At 40.7% G+C, this 26,521-nt stretch overlaps 3 protein-coding genes across 3 annotated transcripts; all 3 read right to left on the bottom strand.

Moving 5' to 3' along the window:
• Positions 1 to 2,156: 2,156 nt before the first annotated feature.
• LOC139696798 (sodium/potassium/calcium exchanger 1-like) lies at positions 2,157 to 3,245 on the bottom strand. Its single transcript, XM_071595646.1, has one exon. It carries the CDS (start codon positions 3,243 to 3,245, stop codon positions 2,157 to 2,159), a length of 1,089 nt encoding a protein of 362 aa, XP_071451747.1.
• A 5,870-nt stretch (positions 3,246 to 9,115) lies between these two features.
• LOC139696802 (uncharacterized) lies at positions 9,116 to 10,250 on the bottom strand. Its single transcript, XM_071595661.1, has 2 exons — positions 9,905 to 10,250; positions 9,116 to 9,144 (listed from the first exon to the last, which is right to left on the bottom strand). The coding sequence occupies exons 1-2, from the start codon at positions 10,248 to 10,250 to the stop codon at positions 9,116 to 9,118; spliced, it is 375 nt and encodes a 124-aa protein (XP_071451762.1).
• Positions 10,251 to 18,833: 8,583 nt separating this feature from the next.
• On the bottom strand, positions 18,834 to 23,985 carry LOC139696808 (ABC transporter F family member 4-like). Its single transcript, XM_071595674.1, has 5 exons — positions 23,913 to 23,985; positions 23,090 to 23,224; positions 22,349 to 22,438; positions 19,497 to 20,536; positions 18,834 to 19,133 (listed from the first exon to the last, which is right to left on the bottom strand). Exons 1-5 carry the CDS (start codon positions 23,983 to 23,985, stop codon positions 18,834 to 18,836), a joined length of 1,638 nt encoding a protein of 545 aa, XP_071451775.1.
• Between the last annotated feature and the right edge of the window lie 2,536 nt (positions 23,986 to 26,521).

Consider the following 26,521-nt stretch of genomic DNA (forward strand, 5'->3'; position numbering starts at 1 on the left):
TACATTGTACGATGAGGAAGCTTGATCGTTGAGGCAAAAGGATAAGCGTGGACCAAAGGATTTTAAGATGAGAGTGTGGAGAAGAATGGAAAAAGAGAAATGGACGGAAAGAAAAACTAAGAAGTTCTCGGCGTGTTGGGGATGATAGAAGTTTTTTATAATGAATAGTGTGTTTAGAGGATAAAATGTTGGGCAGATGAGATAGAGTCAGGAAAATCTTCGGTGTCTTGGACGGAATGAAGGAAGTCAGAAAGTAATGTAGATTCGAAGAATAGCTAATTGTGTACTCGAAATGTAGGTTTTTGAGAATTTATTTAGTGTTAAGGAAGGTAGGGCTGATAAATGTAGCAGTGAACTTGGGTATTGGATCCATCAAAACCTATCTTAACTTGATTTAACTCTGAATAATAATTAAAATAGTAAGAAGTAAACGGTATATTAAAATATTGGAAAACTATAAAGGTAAGGTAGCGCTTGAACTCACTACCTTCGAATTTGCCATAATTTTTATTTCATGGGTGTATTACTTTTAGGAGGTTAGTGAAAATCATGTGTTTACTTAGATAGGAAATGTTTTCCATAATATTTAATATTATCTAAAGAGAAATGAGTAATAAAAAATTGAAACTCCCCAGCAATCAACTCAGAGGTTGGTGGTAGCAGACAATAGAGCGTTTGACAACCGATCTGCGGGCCTGGGTGATCCAGATGACTGTTAACTCGTATAACCGCGCAAATCAACCCCATCTGTGCAAGTTTTCAGATACTAGATTTTCCTGAGAAATCTGAGGCGGCAATAGAAACGGAACAATCATCTAGATCAGAATGTGGATTTTACATCACTTCGGAAAGGGAACTACAGTAAGTAAAGTAAAGTAAGATCTAAACGTATTTCCCCCCTATTAAACCATTTTTCAGATAAATTACTGAGATTATGATAGGATAACCAATAAAAAAGGGGCAAAATCTGTTTCTCGTGTTCTAGGATTTGTTTTTATAATCACTTCTTAGCATGCAGACTGTTTCTTCTCCTTAATGTGGAATGAATAAAAAATGAGTGATAATTAATAGCATATGAGTAAAAAATATTTTGTGCGATTTTGATTGCACTACAGCGAATTCTAGTATTAGTTTGAAAACCATTTCAAATTAATAATCCCCAATGATATAAAAAGGCATATGATTCAGTTTATTATTCCTCGTGTGATTTTTAAGTAATATGAAAATACATGAGGTACAGTGTACCATTATCTATATTACCTGCCTGTTTTCAACAGTGTGCCACGGCACATGGTGCGCCAAGAAGCCCATGGTGACCAACAGGCTCCAGATTATTTTTAATTCACACATTGGAGTCAATTAATCAGTGTATGAATGTGCGATAAGGAACTAGGGTAGGTACTTGAAGTGCATTATAGACTTGAAAATTTTGAGGAATGGTGCATTATAGTATCATTTTTACTAATACTGTGCTATTTCCAATCGTTTAATTATTTTTAAGTGACCTTTAATTCCTCGCAAAGTGTTTACATTACTTCATGCACAACAACGCAATAATTGAGCCTACTTGAACCTATTAATTTCTATGCATTCTTTTAATGTTTTCCTCATAATATTAATAACCATTTAACCCCGTAAACGATATGTAGGGATTTCACAGAGTAAAAATCATTAGCTTTGACGGGGAATCGAACCCGCATTCCTGTGGTCAGTTGAGGATGTTCGGTAAGCTGAGCTACCGAGGCACTGTTACACTGTGAATATCCATACAATGATTTGAAACACCAGTACTGAAATTTTCTCTTTGACCCTCACACTTTACAATTATTCCAATGTTAACCAAATTAGGGTTTATCAGAATCAACAGAGACAAATTTCATTGACGAAAGATATTTAATGGAATTAGAATAAATCACAAATAGCAAAAATACAATTATCAGCAAAATACAAATAAATAATACCTTGATGGATGAAATGGCCGTTATACCTATAATAAAACTCGATAAATAATAATAAAGTAAGAAATATGAAAAAATAAATATTCAATGACCTCCGATACGAATTCCTTCGGGTAAAATGAAAGGCAAGAAGATGATTGGTGTGAGATTTGCGGACGTGAGGTTCTTTGGCCAACAACTCAGCGTTGAAGGGGATGGTCATAGTTCTTCCACTGTCCCCACCCCCACAATTTCATCATCAAACAAGTCTCTGCTCCTTTTCGAAATTTCTTCCTTTCCTCCGACCAACCCCTGTCCTCCATTTTGAGCATCAACCATTTCCTCTGGGGTCCCATTGGGTTCTCTTGTCTTTTCTCCGGAGATTTTTTCACTTGTCTCCTCCGTCGCCGGGCTCTTCGCTTCCGTCTTGTTAGACTCCTCATTAACTTGGTCTTCGGCCACCGCATTCTTCCACGGTTCCGCTGGAACAGTGTCCCCATCTCCCTTTTTCGATCCACCCATATCCTGCCCCTCCTTTGGTGGTTCAATAATTGTTTTCGGAGATGTAATCGTGAAATCTTGCGTCTCCTTGGCAGCGGTGTTACTCCCTACCTCGGCTGTCCCATTCGCATCGTTGTTCACCACATCTTCATCAGTTATGGTGGTTTTCGCAAGTTCGAGGTCCTCCGTGGTACTGACTGACTCTTGGGGGTTCGTGTTGTTTATTGGCTCCTCGACTTCATTGGTGCTGACCGATCCCACGGAATCAACTCCTTTGTGTGAGGTTTTCATCGATCCGTAAGACTCGTGGGTGTTCGGAGTCTCTGTCGTCCCTGCTGTTTTAACCAATTCTTTCTTGACCCCCATGGACTCTCCCTCGGTGATCCCTGCCGCCTTGGACTTCGCCGCGGCGTTCTCCGTGTCCGAGTTCTCTCCCTGCTCGTCCGCGTTCGTTACCACCTCCGCCTCGAGGACGGTTTCCTCCTCCACTGGGTCGTACTCTTCGTCCACCTGATCGTAGTCGTCTTCGTCGTTTGGCTCCTCGTCATCGGGGTCCTCCGGCTCGACGGAGGGCAGTCCCCCTCCGTCCTCTGGGTTGACGATGGCGAATCCGTTGCTCCCCATTCGCATGCAGCCCAGCATCCTCTCGAACAGCACCTGCTTGTTGAAGAGTCCCTCTACTGCCATGCACGCGTGCATGTTCCGTTCGAATAGGTACACGTCCTGCAGTTTGATGCACACCTTGAAGCGGTTGAGCCGGGGCGGCGAGACGCATACGGGTGGTGGGTTGCGACCTTTTTGCGGCATTCAGGGAGAATGAGAGAGAGAGAAGGTTAATTAGGGCGAGGGCACAACAGTTCATGAAAACAAAGTGCCAAACACCTCCATTCCACTGAGCGACTTCGGCTATTTGCTCTGGCAAATGGAAGAACATTTCATGAGAGCAAGCTGCTCGGAGAAGTCCCAGAAAACAGTTATCAAAACATTACGGAGTAGTGGTCTCGGAGTAAAATTCTGAGTAGCTGTAACGATTGACTCCCCTCAAAAGGATGAAAAACTTTCGAAAATATGTTCTGCGGGATATAATTCAAAAAGGGTTTTAGAAGGATAATTTCAAAAAGCAGTTGCAAAATGATAGCTTCGGTGCAACAAGGTTATGAATTGCGAAATCAGGAGATTCACAGCGAAAAAAATGTATGCCTACCCCCAGTGAGTGGTTGGGTAGTGCTCATTGATTTTTTTCCTTGTGAAACTTTCAAAATTGAATAATTCCTAATTGTCACGAAACGGGTGTATGGCTATCGTAAAACCGCGTGGAAATGCCAACCGGAACACTCGATTTTGCATGGCCACCATCAGCCTCCCTCCCTCGACGAGGATTAATAAGGATTCGGAAGAAGATTGAAGGCCAACCGGAGGACAATTGACCTAATGTATGCTCTGAAACGCGGAATGAGAGAGAAATTGTGTACTACGGAACCTCATTTCAATACCACCTAATTTAGAGTCGAACGTAAATTTGCTAATAATTATCAGCAATCTCTTGCATAGCATGTCGCAAACTAATAAAGTTAACCCTGCGTGTGAAAATATATTTGTGTTTTGGAGCTGATTTCCACGACAAATAGCAGTCCAGAGAAATCTTTAACTACAAGTTCGAGATTATTTCGGGATATTAAAATTTTAGAGTTGAATTTGGATGCAAAATAATCGCAAATTTAGTAAGCGGTCTTAACTGCCCTATCAGTTAAAAGAATAAATGGGGAAGGATCTTGATCAATTAAACGTGAGTACAGTTTTGCTAATATAATAGATATCAGGGAAAGGACACCACCTTCCCCATTTTTGCATTCTAAGTCATAGGTTATGTAAACCCAAAAACGTCTATCCCAGCCCTAACTGTACTTTCGCCTTATAAAAGTTGCTCGCCTTAGGAATCGTATAGCTCTCGAATACCACTTTTTTCAACCTACTTCCACCAACTCTACAAAATAGAATCTCGTTTCAAAAACACGTAGGATGGTAAATGTTTGAGTTACAAAGTTTAGATAGAGAAAACCCTACTTCGGGACGAAAATACCGCAAATTGACCCAACACAATTGTGGAAGTAATCGTGGATATAGCACGAATAGGAATTATTTTCCTGTCCAATATTTTACTTCGACTCAATCAAAATGTCTCATTCGTGGATTATAATCACGATGTAACACTCAAAGTTCATGTGTGCTTGAAAGTAAGGGCGTGGTAATGGTTCCTTAAACTTTTATCTGTTTGAACAGGTATTTACTACCTTGATCAAAAGGTTCCCGGAATAACCACCGTGTGGCGCTCCCATCGTTCCGATTTGAGTTCTGTTTTTTTGTTAAATTGGTACATCTGTTGTTGATATTCCCTTTAAATCTTAGTGTCATAACTTGACATTTGCAAAAGTTACGTAGCCAAGAGTACATCTATCTCTGTGTGTGTTGGCGATTTTTTACAATTTCAGAAATGGATTTAAATTTGCAACAACGAACTTGTATTAAATTTTGCGTAAAAAACGGATTTAGTGGCGCACGGACGTTGGAAATGTTGGAAAAGTGTTTCGGCAACGATTCTCTAAAAAAAACGGTCGTTTACCAGTGGCACGAGCGGTTCAGAAGTGGTCGTGAGTCAATCGAAGATGATGAACGCAGTGGCAGACCATCGACATCGAAAGTCGGTGAAAAAATTGATAAAGTAAAAGAAATGTTGGTCAATAACCGCAAATTAACCATCAGAGAAATAGCGGAGGACTTGAACATTGCCTATGGATCCGCCCAAGACATTGTGGTTAATGATTTGGGTTTCCGTCGTGTAGCAGCAAAGTTGGTGCCAAAAGACCTCAATTTCATGCAAAAAAGAGACCGTGTTGACGTCGCAAAAGACATGATTTGCGAGGCTGAATCCGATCCCACATTCATCAAAAGGATCATTACTGGAGACGAGACGTGGGTTTATGAGTACGACACGCAATCCAGACATCAGGTAAGTGAATGGCGTTCACCAAATGAGCCGAGACCAAAAAAACCACGTCGTTTTCAGTCAAAAAAGAAGGCAATGCTGACCTTTTTCATGGATTACAACGGTGTAGTGCATCATGAATTTTTGCCAGAAGGCCAGACAGTAAACAAAGAGTATTATTTGGGCGTTATGAGACGTTTGCGTGAAGCAATTCGCCGAAAGAGACCAGAAATGTGGGCAGAAAACTCGTGGATTTTGCACCATGATAACGCACCGTCGCACAGTGCTATCATTATTCGTAATTTTTTGACGAAAAATGCAACAAATACCATCCAACAGCCACCGAATTCACCTGATTTGGCTCCCTGTGACTTCTTTCTGTTCAATCGAGTTAAAAAACCATTACGGGGAACGCGTTTTAGCAGCCGAGAGGAAGTAATGGAAAAATCGCAGGAAGCACTGATGGATATACCGAAAACCGAATATAAAAAATGTTTCGAGGATTGGATCAAGCGCTGGCATAAGTGTGTTGCAGTCGATGGGGATTACTTTGAAGGGGAAAATATAGATTTAGATGAATAAACTTGTATTTTTAATTTTCTGAATAAATTCCGGGAAATTTTTGATCAAGGTAGTATGTTTTGTTTAATGGAAGAACGAGGGTATGAAGCGAATTTATTTCGCTACTCCTCGTCACCGCTTGGTAAAACAGTTGTTAAATCCGACGCGTTGCAACATTGAGAAACATGAATTTTGGCATGGCAAGTGAAACTCCATTCTTCTTCTCCCTCCTTCTAGATGTCCATTGCGTTTGCGTTCCCTTCCTCCCTCTGTTCTCCCTCCCAGCCAACAAAGTATTTGTGACCCCTCCTGTGTCTCCCTCTGTACGTTTCCACCCTCGTTCTCCAACCTGGCTCCTCCGCTTCATGCTCAGGCCACAGCGCATTCTTCTGATTCTTAACCTATCAGCATGAAATCAACCCCTCGAGTTCTAGCAGTTTAAATCGGAAAAAACTGCCTTTGAGAATCTCTCAAAGTTTAATGTTTTTCACTTAATACGGAATTCCCTCCCTTGATTTCTTGCGCCAGATCACCTGCTCTATTCATTAGTGTTATATACCAAAGTCCTAGCTGAAACTCACCAGCAAAATTAAGACTTTTATTTTCTTCATTTCATTGGCAAAGGCTATATTTATGTAATTATACATACATATACATATAAATACACACACGCACACACACATATATTATATATATATATGTGTGTGTGTGTATATATATACGTGTATATATATATATATATATATATATATATATATATATATATATATATACATACATATACTTTAATAGAAAATATCGAATTAAGGCTGAAAGAAGATTAACATTTAATATTTAATGTATTGACACATGAAAATATTTTACCACCATTGATTTTTTATAAATATCTCTATTGCAGGAATATTTAAGTTTTATTTTCTGCCGTTTGCGCTTCAAAGGGTCTATTTTAGTTGATTTTTTATTTAGCTGAGTGAATTTCGTGTTTTTAGCGTAAATTTGTTACATTTCTATCGATAAATCGTTATAATTTTACGCGATCGCTAAGAAGTATATTTCCTAGTGTTAATATGTTCACAACAGGCAACGCAGTTACAGGCTAAAATAAAATTATCTTTTTAAAAAATAATCGTTTGCAAATGCGGATGTATTCACATTATGTCAAAAGAAAAACTCGTTATGAAAAAGAGAAACTAATTTAACTATTCTTGGGTGAAATATTGCTAATCTAGCTTAGCTTTTACCACTACTCCGTTGAGATATGTTCATTTTGATTTTTAGGGCAAAAGGATCGTTAGTTCAACATTCTAGTGGATGTTCATTTTTCTCGGAAGACATTCACGATTGGTGATTCACATCGCATTCCGAGGAGGAAACTGGTGGGCCTCACAGTGCAGTATGACAGACATTCCATTACCTAAGCGCTTCGCTAATGAGCGTCTGCTGAGAGGAATTCTTTAGCATTAAGAGCAAGCGAGGGGGACAATGAACCACGGAATCGGGTTTGTAGGCTGGACACCGGAAGGCCAGAATGCATTGGCTCAGTACCTACTGCGGAGAGAACTCATGTGAGTCGCAAATAGATAGCACCCGTATCTTCGGCCGCCGAAGCCCAATGCGTGCACCCGCTGCATTATCACCTTCCCCAAGTCCAGCCGGAAGCTTTAGCTGTAATTTTTCGTCTTTAATCTCTAAAGCTGAGAGGAAGGAGGAGCAAAGGAGGGAGTTTTTGTAACAGCGACCATTTTTCGTTTCCGATTTATGATAGAACCCGTGATTTATTTTCGCTAAGATTTTCTATCGTTTGGGTATTGCACTGATTGTGGAACTGACGTGGTACTTGAAGTGGGCGCCGGTGGCATAGAACCTTAAGCACATCATTATCAAGAGGAAGAAATATAAATGGAGAGAGACAAAGCCCGATAAAAAAGTTTTGCTGTGTAGTTCGTACGACCCTCACATTCTGCCTAGTAGACCGTGAATAATACAGTCGCCAAGTTCATTCTATTGAACCTTGAGACGGTTAGGGGGCACGTTATCTCTGACTGTAAATAGCAAGTGATATTAACTGCGTAAAACTCCTTGCTTTCAGAAATGCTATTAGAAAGAAAATGATGAACCTTTCATGTTTGAAATATCGTTAGTAAGCATCTCGCAAGAGAATGTGTAAAAGAATCTCACAATCAATGTCAGTAAAGAGGGAATAAGAATGGTGTTATAAATTATTTCCAACCAGTTTCATTTCCTTCAATTAAAACTGTGACGTGTATTTCGGCCCGAGCTGAAACGTCTCTGAGCAGAGCCACATTTAGTTATATGTAATCATCATGTAAACAAACTGGTTCGCTTGGAAGTCATTAATGTAACGTATATTTTATTAACGCATATACAAGTGTTTTGTACAGTTTTTAGTTAATAATTGCACCTCAGGTACAATATTTACTCTGATACTATACTATTTTGAATTAAATTTACATTTCAAATTATACTATATTTGCTTTAATATACAAGGCATATATTGTATAGTTTTATAAGTGTCGGTATTCAGAGCTAAACAAACGAAGTCATCATCAATTTAAATTTATTGAAGCGTTTCTACATGAGGAACCATTGTACACTGATACATTCATATCACACACACACACACACACACACATTCATTCGGAAAAAGCAATGGGATCAGCGCACATTCTCAAGGGATTCAAGTAGCTTATATGCATTTGTATTAAAATAAAATTAAATTGTCGTTTATCAATCACATGGAGAGCTGATGATCTCTCACCTAGTTTAGAGGGCACATGCTTGTATAATTGGGAGAAGCAACCCTTACAAATCCGACCATGCACATTTAAAAACGGTCTATTTCATGTGCGTTATGCGAACGATGTCGTATGACTCGAAACAGAAAATGAAAGATCAAATTTTACCCTATTGAATTCTCTCAGGCATCAATTTCGTTCGTGGTTTGACTGAGGTTCGACAGTTACAAGTTTTTAGATGTATGATTTTCCATTTTTGAGACAGAAACGCATCTCCATTTCTCGTCAAATACTTGCTGTAATGTCAATTTTCCCGTATGGGAATGGTGGTGACAAGGGTCACTATCATCATAACAAATGATAGGGCGTTGTGCTCTTTACTGCGCCGCCTCTCTAGTATCACTTCCTAGAGTAGAAAGTAGAATGCATTTACTTATATACGATATCCTCTTTTTCCTCAAAATATTTCCAAACCGGTAGGAAATTTAAAACTCATATTTCATAACAATTTGACGTTTCAAAAGTCATAGCAGCATGTCGATTTCTACGAAAATTTATTTGGCCGCTGCCATTCCTTTTCATGTATCCCAAATATTTTATAATTATGTAACAAAAGTTATAAATTTAATGTTTTCGAAGTTTGAGATTGCCAAAAATGCACAAGGCTATTGTAATGAGATCCTAAATGGGCTAGGACCTCGTCACGTTGAAGCACCGTATCCATTTAGATAACCGGAGTTAAACAACAATGGGCACGGACGGGGATTGGATGAGTGATCTCCACACCTGTACCATGGTGCTGTTTCTCCCTAAGGCTAAACGTGGGTTGGCACAATGAAATATAAGGTCTAAATTCGAGGGACTCCTGCCAAAGCCCCCCCACCCCGAAAATTTAGTTAGATCCTGTGCCTGTTCCATCCTCGTCCCTTTTCAATACTCTTGTACCGTTGGTTTAGCTAATTCCAAATATGTGCTCATGTCCCCTATTCCATGGACCATGCATGTTCCATGCCCCCCCCTATTTATCTCAAAACTATGAAGCATATAAATAATTGAAAGATTGACTCTCACTTCCCTCCTTTATCTTAAATACATCCCTCTCTACCAAATCTCTCTCATCCCTACCTTTTTATTAACATTGCACGACACTCAAATTCGGAACTCACCTGAGACTTTGCGCCTGTACATAACGACGTCGTTAAAGGTGACGGCCATCTTGAGAGCGAACTCGTCTTGTATATACGTGAGATTGGTGCACATCCGCGGTCTCAGCCAGACTGGTAAAGGGAAGAGTCTACCGGTGCAGCAGCCGCATTGGGCATTTGCGCAAGAACAAGGCCTCCTCTCGGACCACCACGTCGAGTTACTGCCCTCGGAATCTGTGTCCTCTTCTTCCCCCTGCTGCCGCTCCAAGACTCCGTAGTCTAGGTAGTCATCCTCCAGTTGCCAAACCACCTCTTGGTCCGACGGTCTGGCGTAGGCCACTGGAATAAGCGAGAGGAAGTATCCCATTGAACGGATTGCATTTTACCTTCATGATGCGTTACTTAGCACCGGATTCGGGACTTTGAAGGAAACATGTCGACTAAGGTATAAGCTCAGTGCGACTGTTGGTGCTACATGTTGGATTGTCGCCTTACCAACACACGGCGAATAGTTCACGCCCTCTTCGTTCGGCGTAGGGAATTTCGAATATTATTTCCTGCGATATTTACCTACACATATGGGGATGTGCTCACGTGTGTGAATGTTTTGGGTGCTTGCTAAAAAAATATTTTATTCCGAGAAACATAATTTGATGCATTGAAATGCAAAAAAATACTTTTCCGATTATTTCTAATAATACAACATAATAAAGGTTTCTCAAAACGTCAAGTGGGAAGGAATGGCTGATTTTATGAGTCGATTTATGAAGCGATATTTTTACTCTCCTATTTTAGTCTCCCATTTTATTAACACTCTTGTGTGTGTCTTCCTTTATGATTCATAAATGTAAATACATATAAGGCTCACGAAATCACGAATATTCAAGCTGAATAAATGTCTAGAAATAATTATGACTTAAAACGCAGTCATTGGATTAATGCTTATAACATTGCACTTTATCACTTTTTAAAATAATCATTAACGATCAGGTTTTGATGCATACTTCATGGTTTCCTGGTGCCTGCCTATATAAAAGTAGAGAAGGGAATGAAAAAAAAGCTGACTGGAAAGTTGCTTTCATTTTATCATTAACATATTTCAATGTCATCCTTTCCACAACTGAAATTATGCAATTCGATCATTTATCAAATTTGTGAAAGATTCATAGAATCGGTTCACAGTCCTCTCGTGAGATTTACATGCAGGCACCTATGTAAATGTAATTGAGCGTGTATCGATTCAAAGTTTCCAATTAAAAACCTTGAGTCTTCATAAACTATTCAATTTTTATTCGAAGTTGAACTTAACCTATATGAATTTTGATTTAAAGCTAAATTCTGAAATTCGTTAATTTTTAAATATTTTTTCCCAAGTCTTCTTTCCTAAACCTTGAAATTGATAGGAGTTAATTTGTACGTATGTACATATAGGGTCTAGGGACTATTAGGTACTTGGCATTTTACGACCACGTGGGGCCATGTTGATGACACGGAAAATAGATAATATAAAGCAGGAAATGGAGATAGGAAATGATAATAATAATAAAATAATAATAATAAAAAGTTTATTGGGACGCGATTGAGGTAAGAAAGTTCCTTCTTCCACCTAAGTCCAAACGTAATTTACATGCATTAACGCATAAATAACTATTGCAATAAAGTGAGTAGAAAGTTTTACAGTGATTATCAGGAAAATAAGAAATAAAAGAAATAAATAAAATTATAATTTTCCCATAAAAATTTGGTCAATTGTGAAATGATACTCATTTGCGGCAAAAACATTAGAATTTTGGAGTGATATCCCTTGCGAAAAACCTCATTTTAGGGAAACACCTACACGGGAAGGGGGGGGTGTGATTATATAATATTATATTTCATATCAATGCAGAATAAACAGATAAAATATCATACTCATAGGAATCGGTAATAATGCATACAAATACAAAACAAATATATATAAACATTTAAATATTACATACATATCACATATACATGGTTAAAATTAGTCTACACAGAATGAATGTCAATCGTATTTACACGCAAGCGTGTGCGTACACGCATACGTTTCGTACACGTATATATGCGTATTTACGTATATATTTACAACTATTTGTGCCGTGGTATTTTTTTATTCAGAAGGGATAAAACAACCACTTATTGCATTCCATGAAACTGCGGGAGACGCCGCAACATGGCAGTGAAGATGCATTTCTTTTGGTTAATTGACGCTTATTCCACACTCGGTTGGCGGTAACTATAAATGACTTATTATACGTGCATGTACATGGCCGTTCGTTGGGTTCGGCTGGGGTATTAGAAGGTTTTGATTTTGATCCCCTCGGGTGTTTTTCATCAAACATTGGCAACTGAGTGTAAGGTATTGAGTCTCTTTGGTTTTCGGAACGCATTACAGAAGATTTAAAATATGTAGTAGACGTCGAGAGTCAAGTTTTAGACCAGTGAGTTTGTTAGTAAAATTGGTAATGTAATGAGATATTTGGAAGTTATAGATAAACCTGAGGTACGTATGTTTTGAGGGAATATTGGATTTTTATGGAAAGTTCTTGAGAGACATTTAAAGATATGGGAATAACGTGCTTAAGTTTGAGTAGAGGAGATAATGACTGTTTGACGATTTTGAATATTTTAATTAAATGCGACGTCCAAGAGAGAGTTTCATCTACATCCATACACTATCCTGCAAGCCATCCAAAATATGTGTGGTAGGGGGTGATATGCCAATAGCCACAATAAATCTAATCCAATACTTCCACAAATACATGGGTCCCCGTGATCCATTCAAAGGGCGTGTGGAAGGGGGCGACAGGATATGATTCATGCAACATTTGTTGCACACGTCGCAACAGTACTCTTATACTGTTAGTAACCACCCCACTGACTGCACTAAGGGTACAAATAAGTAATCCCGTTAAAAAAGATGGGCTCACACGTAACACTCGTACCAATTATCAGGTAGCATTGTACTCTTGCAGGACGGACCATTTCCAGATAAATTATAGGATAAATCTCTTTACGCGACACTTCACCAAAGGACGCTTGCCTGGAGCCGTTAGGACGCCAGCCATGAAGTGAGTTGAGAGGAAATGTAACTTGTATATTCCTAACTACTTTCGCCAGTGTCTACCCACTTCTTAGTGTTTCCCCTTGTGCTGTAGTCGCAAATAGTACGCGGAAAAAACGAATACTTGAATCTACCTGTATCCGTCCAGCAGTCTATCTCTCTTATTTTGTGACAAATATCTGTCCTGCTAATGTGACTGGGGAACTGAATTATATCTTCTGTCTATTGCAAAACCACACGATTGATATCTTTGCAATATGATCAATCTATCTCTGATTCTTCGTATATCTAAGGACTCCCAAGCCAACTATTGTTGTAAAATGTGTGATTCTTTGTGTTCTTTCGTGCGATATTTCACGTCGCTATAACTTAATCGATTCTGTAGTCTTTGTCTTTTGAGATTTATCCCATATACTTACCTCATATTCTAGTTAGGGTATCACTGAAGAAAAATAGCACCTCTAGCGATGATAGGATTAGATTGGAGGCTTGTGAGAAATGTGATGGAGAAGGATGGAAAAGTTAAAATGGACAAATAGGTAATCAAACGAAGAAGTACTAGGCACGATGGGCTGGAGAGAGAGCTGCTGGGAGAAATCCAAAAAAGGCTGGAAAGCTGAATGCGGAGTATTACGATTGGCGATGAAACATTGAAGATTGTGATGGATGGGGAAACATTAGACAAGCTAGGAAAGGGCAGGAAAAGGATATGGATGTTGGATGGAATGAAGGGTGATATAATGTATGCAGAATTGAAGAGCATTTATTTATAGGGGGGATATGGGGTGTTGTCATGTCAGGCGAGGCTAAGAAATGTATAAGTGTACAGTCTATGTCCATTTATAAACCTACCCTAAAACGATAGAATACCGAATATATACCTGTACAAGTTGTAGGTATTCATTTATCCAAAATTTCCTCATAACGGTAATCCATTTAACCTTTGTTGAGCCATACTTGTGGTTTACGATACAATGAATAATGCTCACTGCAGTTTCCCCTTCAGTTCATCCAAAAACCTACCTTAAAGCAGTCGACTACCAAGTATATATTAAGCGCATAAGATTACGTTGCTAAAAATTCAGAGTGTGGAGGATATTTTTGAATTATTAGGTTATATGCATGGCGGCCTTAAAGACCGTACAATGATGGTGCGTATCATTAGGGTCCTTAGTGATCTTGGAGCGGAGAAAGAAGTGGAAGAAAAAAATATTTTGGTGGACTGTCAACGTCAGATTCCTTGAGTAAAAGACTCCTGGAGAAAGGGGGTTCTTCCTAAAGCACAGTACCTACAGTGCTTAGGACGAGATAATCAGAGAGCAGAATGCCACGGGTTATTCTACCTCCGGAGTGGTTCAAACCTTAAGCATGAAGGATATAATCCTGGACTTAATTTCCACAGGATAAATATATTCCAATTTTGTCTTAGGAGTTCGCCGATTAAATGTAATATTAGGAAGCTAATTTCTGTAACTTAATTAGAATATATTTTTGGATTAGCAAAATTCATGGATTATTGCATATTATTATTGATTTTTTGAATAAACTACGACGGTAAAACAACTACAACAATGTGATCGATACCACAATACGACTTACCGTAAGAGCCTTACTCTGAAGAACCAGAAATACAGACCTAAACGCTAAAAGTATGCGTAAATATAGACCCACAAGCATCGCATTAACAGCGGCTTAGCAGACATTTCAGGATGTAATAAGCTAAAAATAAATAATACAGTCATGTCACAGGAATAGAATCATTCTAAATTTTATAAATAATTCCACCAAACTACAGTATGTCTGTTGGTGAAAAATGTATGTATGAATAGTTATGACAATTACCGCGTAGAATAAATTCCTTGGTCCTTGTGTGAAGCTAAATACCTTGTCTAACGAAAAGGTCATTTACTACACAGGATAAAAGACTCGAACCTAAAAAATTTGCTAAAGACGCTCTTTTTTGTTTGCTGGTGCATGGAATTAGGTTCCGGAGAAAGTAGATCCATATAATTTCTTGTGTCATATGCGTTTTTCCAAGTAAATTTATCACGTAGGAGGTCACACAGATTTGTCTTATTTGTGTGTTTAGACAGTATAGAGGAAATCAGAAGGTTCCCTCCAAGTTAAACGAAGTTTAAAACAATACCCAGGCCTGAATAAATAAGGAAAACGTTCTCTACCGTGCGCTATCATCATTAACAGTCCTTGATTCGGGAGAGTTAACGGGTTACCTCCTCTGTGATGCCTGCTTCATTTTTTCTTCTTTCAGATAAGACATGAATTTCATGCTGACTTTCCTTACTTAATTTATGGAAAACTTAACAATATGTAAGAGCCCAATATTTAATATACCATATTGTTTCCCTTGTTTTTGGTTTGTGAAATATCCTCATAGTTTGTTTGCGGGTGCGTGAGTCCTTAGCAATGGTCAAAAAAACATTTTACCTTGAGGAAATGATTGGGACAACAAATTTAAATTTCTAATTATATCGATAGAACGTGTAGCAAAAGTTTGACGAATATATTGATGTAATTGCCGTTCCTAAAGAATAGGAACTTGAATTAGTTTTTAAATAAAGTAAAACAGAGAGACAATTTAGCTCATAATTGTAAATGTTATAATTATAGTTCTAAATATTTACCTGATAGCCCTTCATAGTTCTTTTGATAAAAGTTCAGGGTGTTATTAAGGAGTATTAAAATATATTTCCCACGTCGGACTGGTCATGATAACTTCTAGGATAAAACCATGATCACCATGAACAAAGGGAGTGAATGAGCGAACATTACCCACTAATCGCTATCTGTGTGTGGATTTGGATGAGAATAGAACTTCAAGAAAGTGGAACGAGGAATCCAGAACGAGAAAGGCTCGAAACAAATGCCACCGAAAAAGACCATGGGCAAATCTTATTAGCAAAAAATGATTTTCTTTCACGATTTAGTCAGTGAAACTGGAACAATGGTGGCGCGAGATTTTCAAATGTGGTTGAAATGGGAGTACGCCAACAATGCCTCGCTCATCTTTACCCTTGAATCTTTTCAGTCGAAGTCTTGGAGTTCAAAAATGCTCCTTCAGTAGTCTTTATCTCTTTATTGACCTCTATTTCTAGTATATATTACCACAATAGTTGTTGAGCACAATTTACATATCTGTCAACATAGATTTCCATATGAAATAAACAATTATTGAACGTTTGGTTGCAAAACGTAGTAATGGCCAAAAGATGTCATTCGATTATTGATAACTCGAAAGCTATTTTCGAGGGCGAGGAAAAGATAGATTTCACCGAATTTTTCTGTCACGATAAAAGAGACATAGAAATAGATGATGAGGAGAGATGACAGAAACTTAATCTGCATTTGAATTTGCATGGGGCCAACGAAAGGCATTTCCAACTTCATTTGCTTTACTTGGCGTGCAAAACGTTCGTAGTGTTATCTATATTGAGGAAGCTCAAGGAGGAAGTAGAAGAAGTGAATATTCTGGAAAGGAAAGTCATGCATCTAATAAAGTAGGTGTCAATTTCACCTTTTTCTCTGCCTTGAATGGGAAGGATTCCGTTCATTGGTGATACTTTGCCTTGAGGGATATATTTTCACAACTTTGTACCACTTCTAGCTTCCATAGCTTGCTTTTTCAACCAGTTCTGATGGTCTATGATGCGAAATCTTACTCCACCGGTGAGAATGTCCTACAAATTCATTTGAGTTATTTAATGGAGCATTATATACCCAAAAATTTGGGTAAATTCATGTCAGAAAGATTTTGAAAACTTCAATTTTTATGAGTAATATATTTAACGATACAAGGAACTATTTTAAGTCTATTGAATGAATACTTTAGCCACGTGATATAAGGAAACGTCTCAGCTCGGTGTGATTCAAAGAGATTTCGAGTGGTTCGAAAATGTATCCCGGAAAACGCAATTCCTACTAGAATTGATGGGAATAAAAGAAGTGAGGTAAGAATCAAGAATCGAGGAAGTGGGAAAAGATTCAATCCTCTTCCCCGGATGAGACTTTCAATAGTCACTTAAGCACACGCATATTAAACAACATACACTTATTGATGCTTATATGGAGTAAATATTTTAATGTCAGTGACGACATTGCCATTAATATAGTCTCCCTGAGTGACCAGAGTGAGGTGGGGGGAGTTTTCTCTGCGGTCGCGAGAGATACTTTTTACGCCTTCCTTTTAAAAAGTGTGTCACTAGGAAGTTCGCTCCACTCCCATCATCTCGAGAAACATCTGCTCATAATATGCCTGTACCTTAAGAGGTAATTTTTTGACCAGTTAGCGTTTGAAATGATAGCTTCCGTGTTGTCACTAAAAATATAAATTAAGTAGAATTTATGGAATGCAAATAATAGGCTGCTAATAGTTGAAGGCCTCCAACAACAGCCGGAACAAAAGTCATAAAATAATGTATGTTTCCTTTACTTACCGCTCTGCAACACATATGAAATGATAAAAACTATGAATTCATCGCGAACGAACATATCCAACGAAGAATGGAGAAAAACTGGTAGGACACTGTGAGAATCGAACATGAAAGTACTGGGAAACAGTGCGGTTAACGGGGATTTATGCTCTGTTAACTTATTACGCCGGCGAACAGTAAGCCTTGATTCATTCCACGGCGATTGCGTTCAGCCGAGCGCTTCGAATGAATTTACAATGGCTCCCGACACAAGCGAACAAAAGATTCAATCCTCTCTCCCTCCAGGCAGCTAGCATGCTCTACTTGCCCCGGGTTTTTACGGGTCCCAAGCACGTGCGGGTGGAACTCACCGCTTAAGATGCTGACGACCGCCAATGCAAATAGGAACGAATGCACCTTACTCCGCACCCCCATCATCAGGGCTCTTGTGGACGGACACAAGCGGGATGCGGCGGAACTGCAGAGGAACAAGGTCGATCACCCCTTCTTCTTCCGAGCACCAGCCTTCTTGAGCGGACGCGTTCCCTAGGTTTCCTTGTCACCAATCCCATGCAACGGCGTGTTCAATTGGTAACGTGCAAAAACGGAGTGCACTCGTAATCACCAGAGAGAGAGAGGGAGAGGGAGTCGGATGGAGTTGAGAGAGGATGCTCTGCTGCCGGCGGACGCACGAGTGGGAGACTGGTGCCGAATCGACGTTGGGGGACCACACTGGTGACCCGGAAACGGCTAAAATCTTAAGGCGTGGGAAATACCTTTGCGGGGTTGTGTGACAAGATGTTAATCCTTCCCACCCTTCTCTTGAATCCTCCCACGCCCGCCCTCCCACTTCTCCCATTTCCATTTCTCCGTCTCGTATCTTCCAGCGCCCACCCAGCGACCCTCATCCTACTTACCTGTAAAGCGCCGCTCCAAATATTCTCAAACCACTACCCTCCCCCTCTTAAACTTCTCCTCCCCCACCGGTATCTCTCCTCCTCCTCGTTGACGCCTCCTGCCCCTCTGCGCCAAAGTTAGTTGTAGCCGGAGAGGCCCGAAATGAGGACGGGGTATGATGCACAGGTTTTTAGTGACCACGTGATCCGGTGTACAGGAAGACTGCAGAAATGCTAATGCTAATGCTAAAGAGGTAGCGGGGAAGAGCATTGATGATGAAATGAAAATAACACTCCTTGAATTTAGTAACAAGAGTCGCATTTTATTACTTTGTTCTTACGTGCTAAAATAAATAAATATATGAGCAATTCTTTGTACAATAATTAAATATTTGGGTAATAAATAACTTAGAAATTACGCGTCCTCGCAGCAAAATAATTTAACTAATTTATGATATGTCGCGTGGGGTGGTGGTGGTTCATCTCTACCGGTTCTCCCTCCTTTTCAAGTCCATGGATGCCATTAAAAAACATATAGTTATTTCCTATTGCCAAAATATATGATCTAGACGGTTTTTCCTCCTCCTCCATCTCTTCTCCGCTCCTGTGGTCGTAGGATTCTCGGTCGTTGAAGTCACCGCGTCCTCATCCTTTTCCCCATCTTCATCCTCTTCTTCATCATCCTCATATTCGTCATCGTCTTCATCCTCCCCCTTCTGAGGTTTCTCCGCCCCATCTTCTCCACTTCCCTCCTCCTCATCCTTCTCTTCCTCCTCCTTTTCCTCTTCTTCCTCCTCATCGTCTTCTTCTTCGTCGTCATCATCATCGTCATCGTCTTCATCATCCTCCTCGTCGACGCCGGCCCCCAGCACCGTTGCCACCGCGTCTTCTACCTCCTCCACCGCGTCGTCCGCCTCGGCGTCGTCCTCGTCCTTCTCCACAGTCACGCTCACCGTCGGGGCCACGGGGGCGGTCCCCTCCGGCGCCTGCATCTGCACCGGGGACGTCCCTTGGGAAGCAGGGGGCATTTCCGTCGACACCACCTTCGTGTCGTCCGTGGCCGCCGCCGTTACCTCCTCCTCCTTAACCACACCGATCGCCACCTCACCTTCCTCCTCCTCCTTGTCCTCGTCTTTCTGGGCCTCCATCTCGACCTTCTCCGCGTCCGCGATCACGGCGACCGCCGCGGCAGGGACCTCGGGTGCAACGACGGGATCTTTGACCACCTCGTCTGCCTCGTCACTCAACGCAACCCCCTCGGACATGTTGGGGATTTTTATCGGGTTTTCCTGTTGAGCCACTCCTTCGGGTATCCGCAAGTCGTCCACTGTCTGCAGCGCCTGTCCGTCCTGGACCACGTTAACGGAGTAGTCGGAAGAGGTGATGGGGCTGAAGGTCATGACCGTCACCGGCAGGGGTTGCTCGGTCGCGGCCTGGGAGGTGCCCTTGGACGGAGGTTTGGTCGCAGGTTTCGACGGCGCCTTGGTGGGGGCTCGGGTGGGGGGGGCCTTCGTTGGAGCTCTCGTCGGCACCTTCTGAGGCGAGGGTTTCGCTGGCGCCTTAGTCGGCGCTGCAGCGGTGGTCTGATCCTGCACCTTGTCCATCACTTTGTTGTTCGTGACTACGGGCGCGGGGGCGTCCTCGGCGGCTTCCGTGGCGGCGGAATTGTGGATGTGATGTACTTGCACGATCACTTTGTGGGGGGTCTGAGTGGGGGTGACGACCGGCACGGGAGCCGGAGTGGACGCGGTCTTCCTGTTGGGCTTCTTCTTCACGGGTACCTCGGCACTCTCGTCGTCCAACCCTAGCAAATCACCCAGTATGCTGAATCCGGCGTAGTCTGCTGAGATCTCGTTTTCGTCGCCGACACCAGCGGCTATTTCATCGTCCTCCTCTTCATCTTCGGACCCTCCGCCTAACGCCCCCTCGTCCTCTTCCTCCTCGTCATCCTCGTCTTCTTCGTCGCTATCGTCGTCATCGTCTTCGTCTCCAAACCCATAGTCATCATCATCTTCGTCATCATCATCTTCATCCACAGGCACGGGTTTTGCCGGCTCAAGGCGCAATCCTTCTGGACTGAACCGGAAGCATGACAGTCTCAACGCCGCCTCGAGATCGTCCAATGCGCGGATCTCCAAGCCGAGACAGGCGTGAAAGGCATCCGGTTCGCGAGAGATACCGTAGACACGGGCGCAGAATCGTGAGTATCCTCCTGGCAACCTCATGCACACAGGTTTCGGTCTCTTTCCTGAAAGGCGAGAAAGCAAATCGAAATTAGATCGGTGTTCCTATTCCATCGTCACCGTGTCATACGATGCACACGCGGCAGAGCCAGGAGGAGAGCATTTCATGAAAAATTCGGAATTACATTACGATGTTGACGGTTTGTCTTAAAAACGTTTCATTTAGAAGGCTTAATGTGTCTATTTGCTTGAATAATAATCGTTTCGTTTTTTGTGAAATATTTCACTATTTGGGTGCCCTACTTAATTAAATGTTATCTTATTCACTTAGGATATGTGCGCATTTCTTGGTGATTACCTTTTGATACGCGATCTTGTTGGTTCATTAGTTTGATAGATGTAGTGTATCAAACTGATACTCTAAAAACATATGCTGATAGAACATGAAGCCCAGCCATTTACTTGGCCGGTTATGCATGGGTCCCCTAGATCAACTTTGTTCTTCACTCGTCTCTGCGTTGTTTATTTATATCGCCGTATATGTAGGTCAGTTCTCTGGAATAACGTCCAAAATAAATGAATCCATCCAAGAAATCTATCTTTCTGTTATCTCAACGTGAAAGAGTACGAGTATCAACCAAAACGGAATAAAGGTTAAAATTTCATTGCTGAAATATTATACGCTTTGAATAAAACAAATTGTTGGGGGTCTTGTAGTAATTGTTTGGAGTCACATTTCAGAGTTGCCGACGAGAAAGAATTGAGGAATCAGAAACATTAAGTAAATTAATACAGCTGTACGAAGTTACCTTAATTTTGGAATGACAAGTTGCATTTGGACTGATAAAAGTTGCAGTCACCCATTCATTATAGGCTATAAAAAAATTAATGCTTTAAGAGTCCAGTGAGTTTTACCTAGAAATAAAATTACTGTACAGTCGTATAAAAATTAAATGAATGGCATTTTAACAGTTTGTAGAGCAAGCTAGAAAATGTTCTAGGGTCGGAGAAATTCATGAAATACAATCCTTTGCGCGCTTCCTGACTCGATTCCAGGTTGTGATTACATATTTTAGTGGCAGAGATTGTTACGAGCCTAATAAGCGTCTTTTCAGGGTTGAACTGGGGAGGGAACTTCAACTGCCTCCAACGTCCAAAGAAGGGAACGTACCCCTTCCCTGCTACGTACACGAGTATAAGAGGTTAAACCAATGAACCCGGCGCTGTATCCTCTCATTTCATCATCATTATTCACAATTTAATCCTAATTACCTTAATGGCTCAGCCAACCTTAAAGCCTGCAAAAACAAATTTATAGCAGTTCTCTTGAACTTGTAACCATGGAAGGCCGTCGAACCCAATCAAGACAATTACGGAGACCAGTATAAAGTGGCAGAAAAATCCTCGATAGTTTCTCGCTGAGTATTTCTTGAAAGGTAGGTATAATTTGTAAAAAAAATGGAATTGGTCCTCAAAATTAGTCCAAAATGTTTAATATATTCCGTGATTCTTATTGCTGTAGTTATTCAGCATGGAACGGGAATTAAAGAATACTGGCTGACTAATATGAACAAGAATTTTAATTGAAACAGTATTAAAAACACGAATTTTACTTTACTATTAAATTACTTGAGTAACTAGACACATACTTTAAGATATTAACTACTGTTAAATTTAAAATTTTGTCAACAAAATCCTCCTTGCAAAGCAGTGATGCCATATAATTGTAGCAAATAATGGTTGTGAATTCTATTTAAATAAATGCAATGTGATATTATGCTCTCCATACGTAAAGTTAAATCTTTACAAGAAGATAAAAAAAACGTTCTTCTTCGTACTCAATCACAATTGTGTTCATTTAGCGCTGATTTACTTACCTGAAATGGAATGTGTAGCGAGCACTCGGTCACCAAACTTCAAAGTAAGGGCCATGTTGTCTCCTTTAATGTACTGAAGACTTGCACATCCTAAAAATGAAAATGTAAACGTAAATTATCCTCAGATTGGCGGAATAATTACATGTCACCTAGTGCCAATTGAATTTTTTCATCAACTTAATTTTTCAATTGAATATTTCAAGTTTAAAAGTGAACAATATTTTCAATCAATTCAATTCCATGCCAATGTATCTGAGAGAAATTTCAAAATGTTAAACGTCGCGGAAAATGTGCCTGAAGTAAGTAGCCACATATCCTTTTGTCTTACATAAGTATTCATTCAATGCAATTCACTTATTCTTTGATGTAAATATCCGTTTGGCAGGATAGAATATATGACCAATGGTGTGTGAACTGCACAGGCCATAGGACACAATCCTAAGATCTGTCAGGGATTCCTTTCCTTATGCCGCATTCGTTATGATGCCCGCAAGTCTCTTGGATTGTGTATAATTGGGATGATATACATTATAAAATTCGAAACTGGGACTGTTCAGCTAATTGGCAAACTTCTAGTCACTTTAATTCTCCATTCAAACCCATTTACAATCATGAAGTTTTAACATCATAGTCGATGAGAAATAATTTGGAGGGTTATAAATTTTAACAAAGAGAGTTTAGATATTTTTGAAATAATTGCATTGATAAATTTACTAATATTAAGGTAAAAAGGAAGCTCACCTGGGCCTTTGATGGGAATGACTGGCAAAGAAAATTCCCTGCAACAGTCGCATGAGTCCGTGGAACACGAGCAGTAGCGGTTCGGTGCTTCATCCTGCTTTTGTTGATTCTTCAAACCTTTAGCATCGCGAGAGTCTAGAAATCCAGGAAGGAGAAGTTACATTTAAAAGGTCTCCTTTTTTAAATCAATGCTACGTCATTAATGTTGAAGAAAAAATTTGTCAATTACAAAATTTTTCGATCAATAATTTTGCACAGGTTATTTTTTACACCGGCAGTTCTCTAATCATTAGTTTTTTATCAAACGATTCAACCTACTTGTATTTTTACCTGATGATTTTATACCATAACGAAACCTAGGTCGTAAATAAAAATTTTCTCTATGTGGATAAGCCAAGTGGTTTAATTTTAAGTACAATATGAAGAAATTCCACCAAGTGATGCCAGAAACTGTTTCATCTATTAAGTTTTTAATTTGCAAATATTTGGGAATCATAGAGAAGCGCTAATTTACAGGCTGGGTCTATTTTACAAATTATATCAACGCTTTCTATTTCAGCTGCTTTCATTAATATTCGGAAAGAAAACACCAAGCGTAGGAGTCATGAGGATATCATTACCCCTATTAGAGCCACAAGAAATACTATTTCAGATATCGTTTCACATGTTCTGAGTTTTAAGCTAAATCATATGTTATGATGGCACTCGGATATCATTTGAGCACAGGTATCTGGTAGTTACCGCCACACTTTTCCTGACAGAAACGATAAAAATGTACCTTTACAATTCAATTAAAAAACTAATCACTGTCACAGTCACTTACCTATTACTCTAGACGCTGCGAATGCTATCAGTAGGAAGATGAGAAGAAGCTCAATCACAAAAGACAGCTTCATGGTGGTGACCGCTGGCCCTCACCAATGATGTAAGCTCGTCTAAGGCGCGACGAGTTATCCAGTCGCGGAGTAAATAAAACCTCCTTCGCCGGCCACTGCAGGTGAGTATCTAAGAGAAAGGGATGCCAACGTGAGCGATTTCGGAGTACTGTCCCCCCTCCTCTTCATTCACGACACTTTCCTCTTCCAAAGTCGGAAATCAATGCACTTCTTGCGGAAGCGGATCTTGAATCATCGAAGGCTGTGCTGGAAATTTCAAGAGGCGCGCGTGACTCGCACGCTCCGTTGACCTCGCCCTACATTCGAGACGCCTTTGCGTCACGGAAACGTCACTGGGATCAGCAGCGCCTCTTCGGAGGGAATCTTTCACTGGGACGGACGTTGACCCTCTTTGGGACCCTAATCGTCTCCCTTGAGTCATGGTTAAGGCCAAGGCACCTATCGCTCTACAGCAAGGTGAAAATGATTTCTTATTTTATTGTCTCCATAATACAATATCATGGGTTATGCGACTACGGCCGATTCAAAGGCAAATGTAAGCGTCGTCCGTTGAAGTTTCCGACTGATTCGTTCGTTGAATTCTCCAATTCCGATCATTTTTACGATTTCAATTCCCGAATATGAAATAATGATTTTAAAATCAGAATATTTAGAGCAATTTTGATGCCTTATAACATCATTGTTTTCATTTTAGGCAAATTTTTTCATTAGTATGAAACATTTTTGAGCTTAAAATAAAACTAGTAAGAGTAGCTAAAAAGTAGCTAAATCCAGTCTAAGAGGAGGAGTAGCTTACTTTCCATTGCAAGTAATATTTGAATTATATGAAGAGGGTCGTTTACGACTACCAGTCGAGCAACAAAATTAAAAGCGAGAACTAAACCTCTTTACATTTAAGTGAGCTAAAAAAATATTGCTTTTACCGAACCTTGACACACTATGAGATTGAAGTCTCCGATAACTTATTTTTGGGGATTAGAGGTTCATTAAAACAGGCGTGTGAACGGTTTTTATGCTCGGCATAAAAGCATAGTTTCGAGGCAGAGAAGATTATTTCGTAAATTAAAAACAGGCGTGCGAACGTACGCATAGCATTCCGATTGTAAACAATCTTCATCCTCAGCTCCAAATATATCATTTAAAGAATGGGAATTCGAACTAGTGATACACGGCATGAGAGTACACGCAACTACTTTCTCCCAGCGAGACGATGTGCATTATAGCTGGGAGGGGGATGTCCGAGAGGGGGATAGAGCCCTGGGGGAGGAGTTGGGAGCCGGGATTACGCGAATGACCTTCACTGAATCGCGTAACGCCAAGACGGTAATGGCAAATAACCATGAGACCAATGAACCCTGCCGGTTATAGAACGCAAGTGCTAATACATTAACACCACTTCCGAAGTGGATTAAATTAGGGCGAATCGACCCATACGAAGTAAAACGCGAGACCCAGCCGTCTTGAAAGAGTCCTGACAATGAGTCATAAAGTTACCCATAATTTGAGATGGTTCTCTTCCGTGATCTCCACTGAACGACTCGGTGCTCAGCCACAATAAAAACCTTTTTCGTATGCGTCGAAGAAGAACGTATCCCGTTTTTGAAGCCCGTTTACTGTATCTAAACGCTGGGTCGTTGGGACAGAAGGGGTTAAAAAATCATGAACAAGTTCTCAATTACCTGGCTGTCGAGACGTGGTTTTTCCGTGCAGTGTGTCCGTCTGTCCACTTCTTTTTCTCTCTCTCACATATACTCTTTTTCTCTCTCTCCTCTCTTTCCCTCTCTCTCTTTGTGCTCCCTTCTCTTTATCTGTCTCTGTCACTTGGCCTCTGTTTGCGCTGAGGAGCGCCTCCTTTCTGACGATCGCAACCAGAACCTCGTTCTTCTGCCCAACGTTACGGCGAAGACGCCCTCTGGGGAGCCCCTCCCGGAATCTCGGTCATCGGGAGATGGGAGGAGAGGGTGGGTTGAGGCAGCAGTCGGAGTTGTACGGGGGAGATGGGGCCGGAGACGCGAATAGGGGGTGGGGAGAGTGGTTGGGTGGAAGGGGTGAGCCTTCCACGAGCCAGCTGGGTCAAAGCGTCGGCCCACCTTCGAGACGCACATCCTTGGCCGAGCTCTCTGTGCGTCCTCAACCGATCGCTCGAATTCAGTAGTACCTCAGCACCTCCGTCCATTTTAACCGTCTTGTCACTAAAAGAGTCAGTGGCAGCAGTAGTTAATAATCCGTTTTGTTAGGTGCCATCACGCCTCTATGGGTGACATTCTGCTGCATGAAAACACGGGATCAATGGCCTCCGTGGGATTCAAACCCGCGATCTTTAGCGCAGCCAGGCACCGCGTAGACAAGAGGACTGCAAGAATCGGGGGTGCACAATGAAATGTTAATTCAAACATCAAATATTTATTTCCTAAAAGTAGACGAAAAATGTTCCCCGAGTACATCATTAGAGGGAAATTTCTGGGAAAAAACTCAGCTACGTAATGGGACAACGATTTTTTTTACTAATGGCGTGTGATGCTCAATTAGAATGCCA

The sequence above is a fragment of the Hetaerina americana genome, unplaced genomic scaffold, assembly GCF_022747635.1.
Source record: "Hetaerina americana unplaced genomic scaffold, ioHetAmer1.1.p SCAF_1, whole genome shotgun sequence".
NCBI lineage: Eukaryota > Metazoa > Arthropoda > Insecta > Odonata > Calopterygidae > Hetaerina > Hetaerina americana.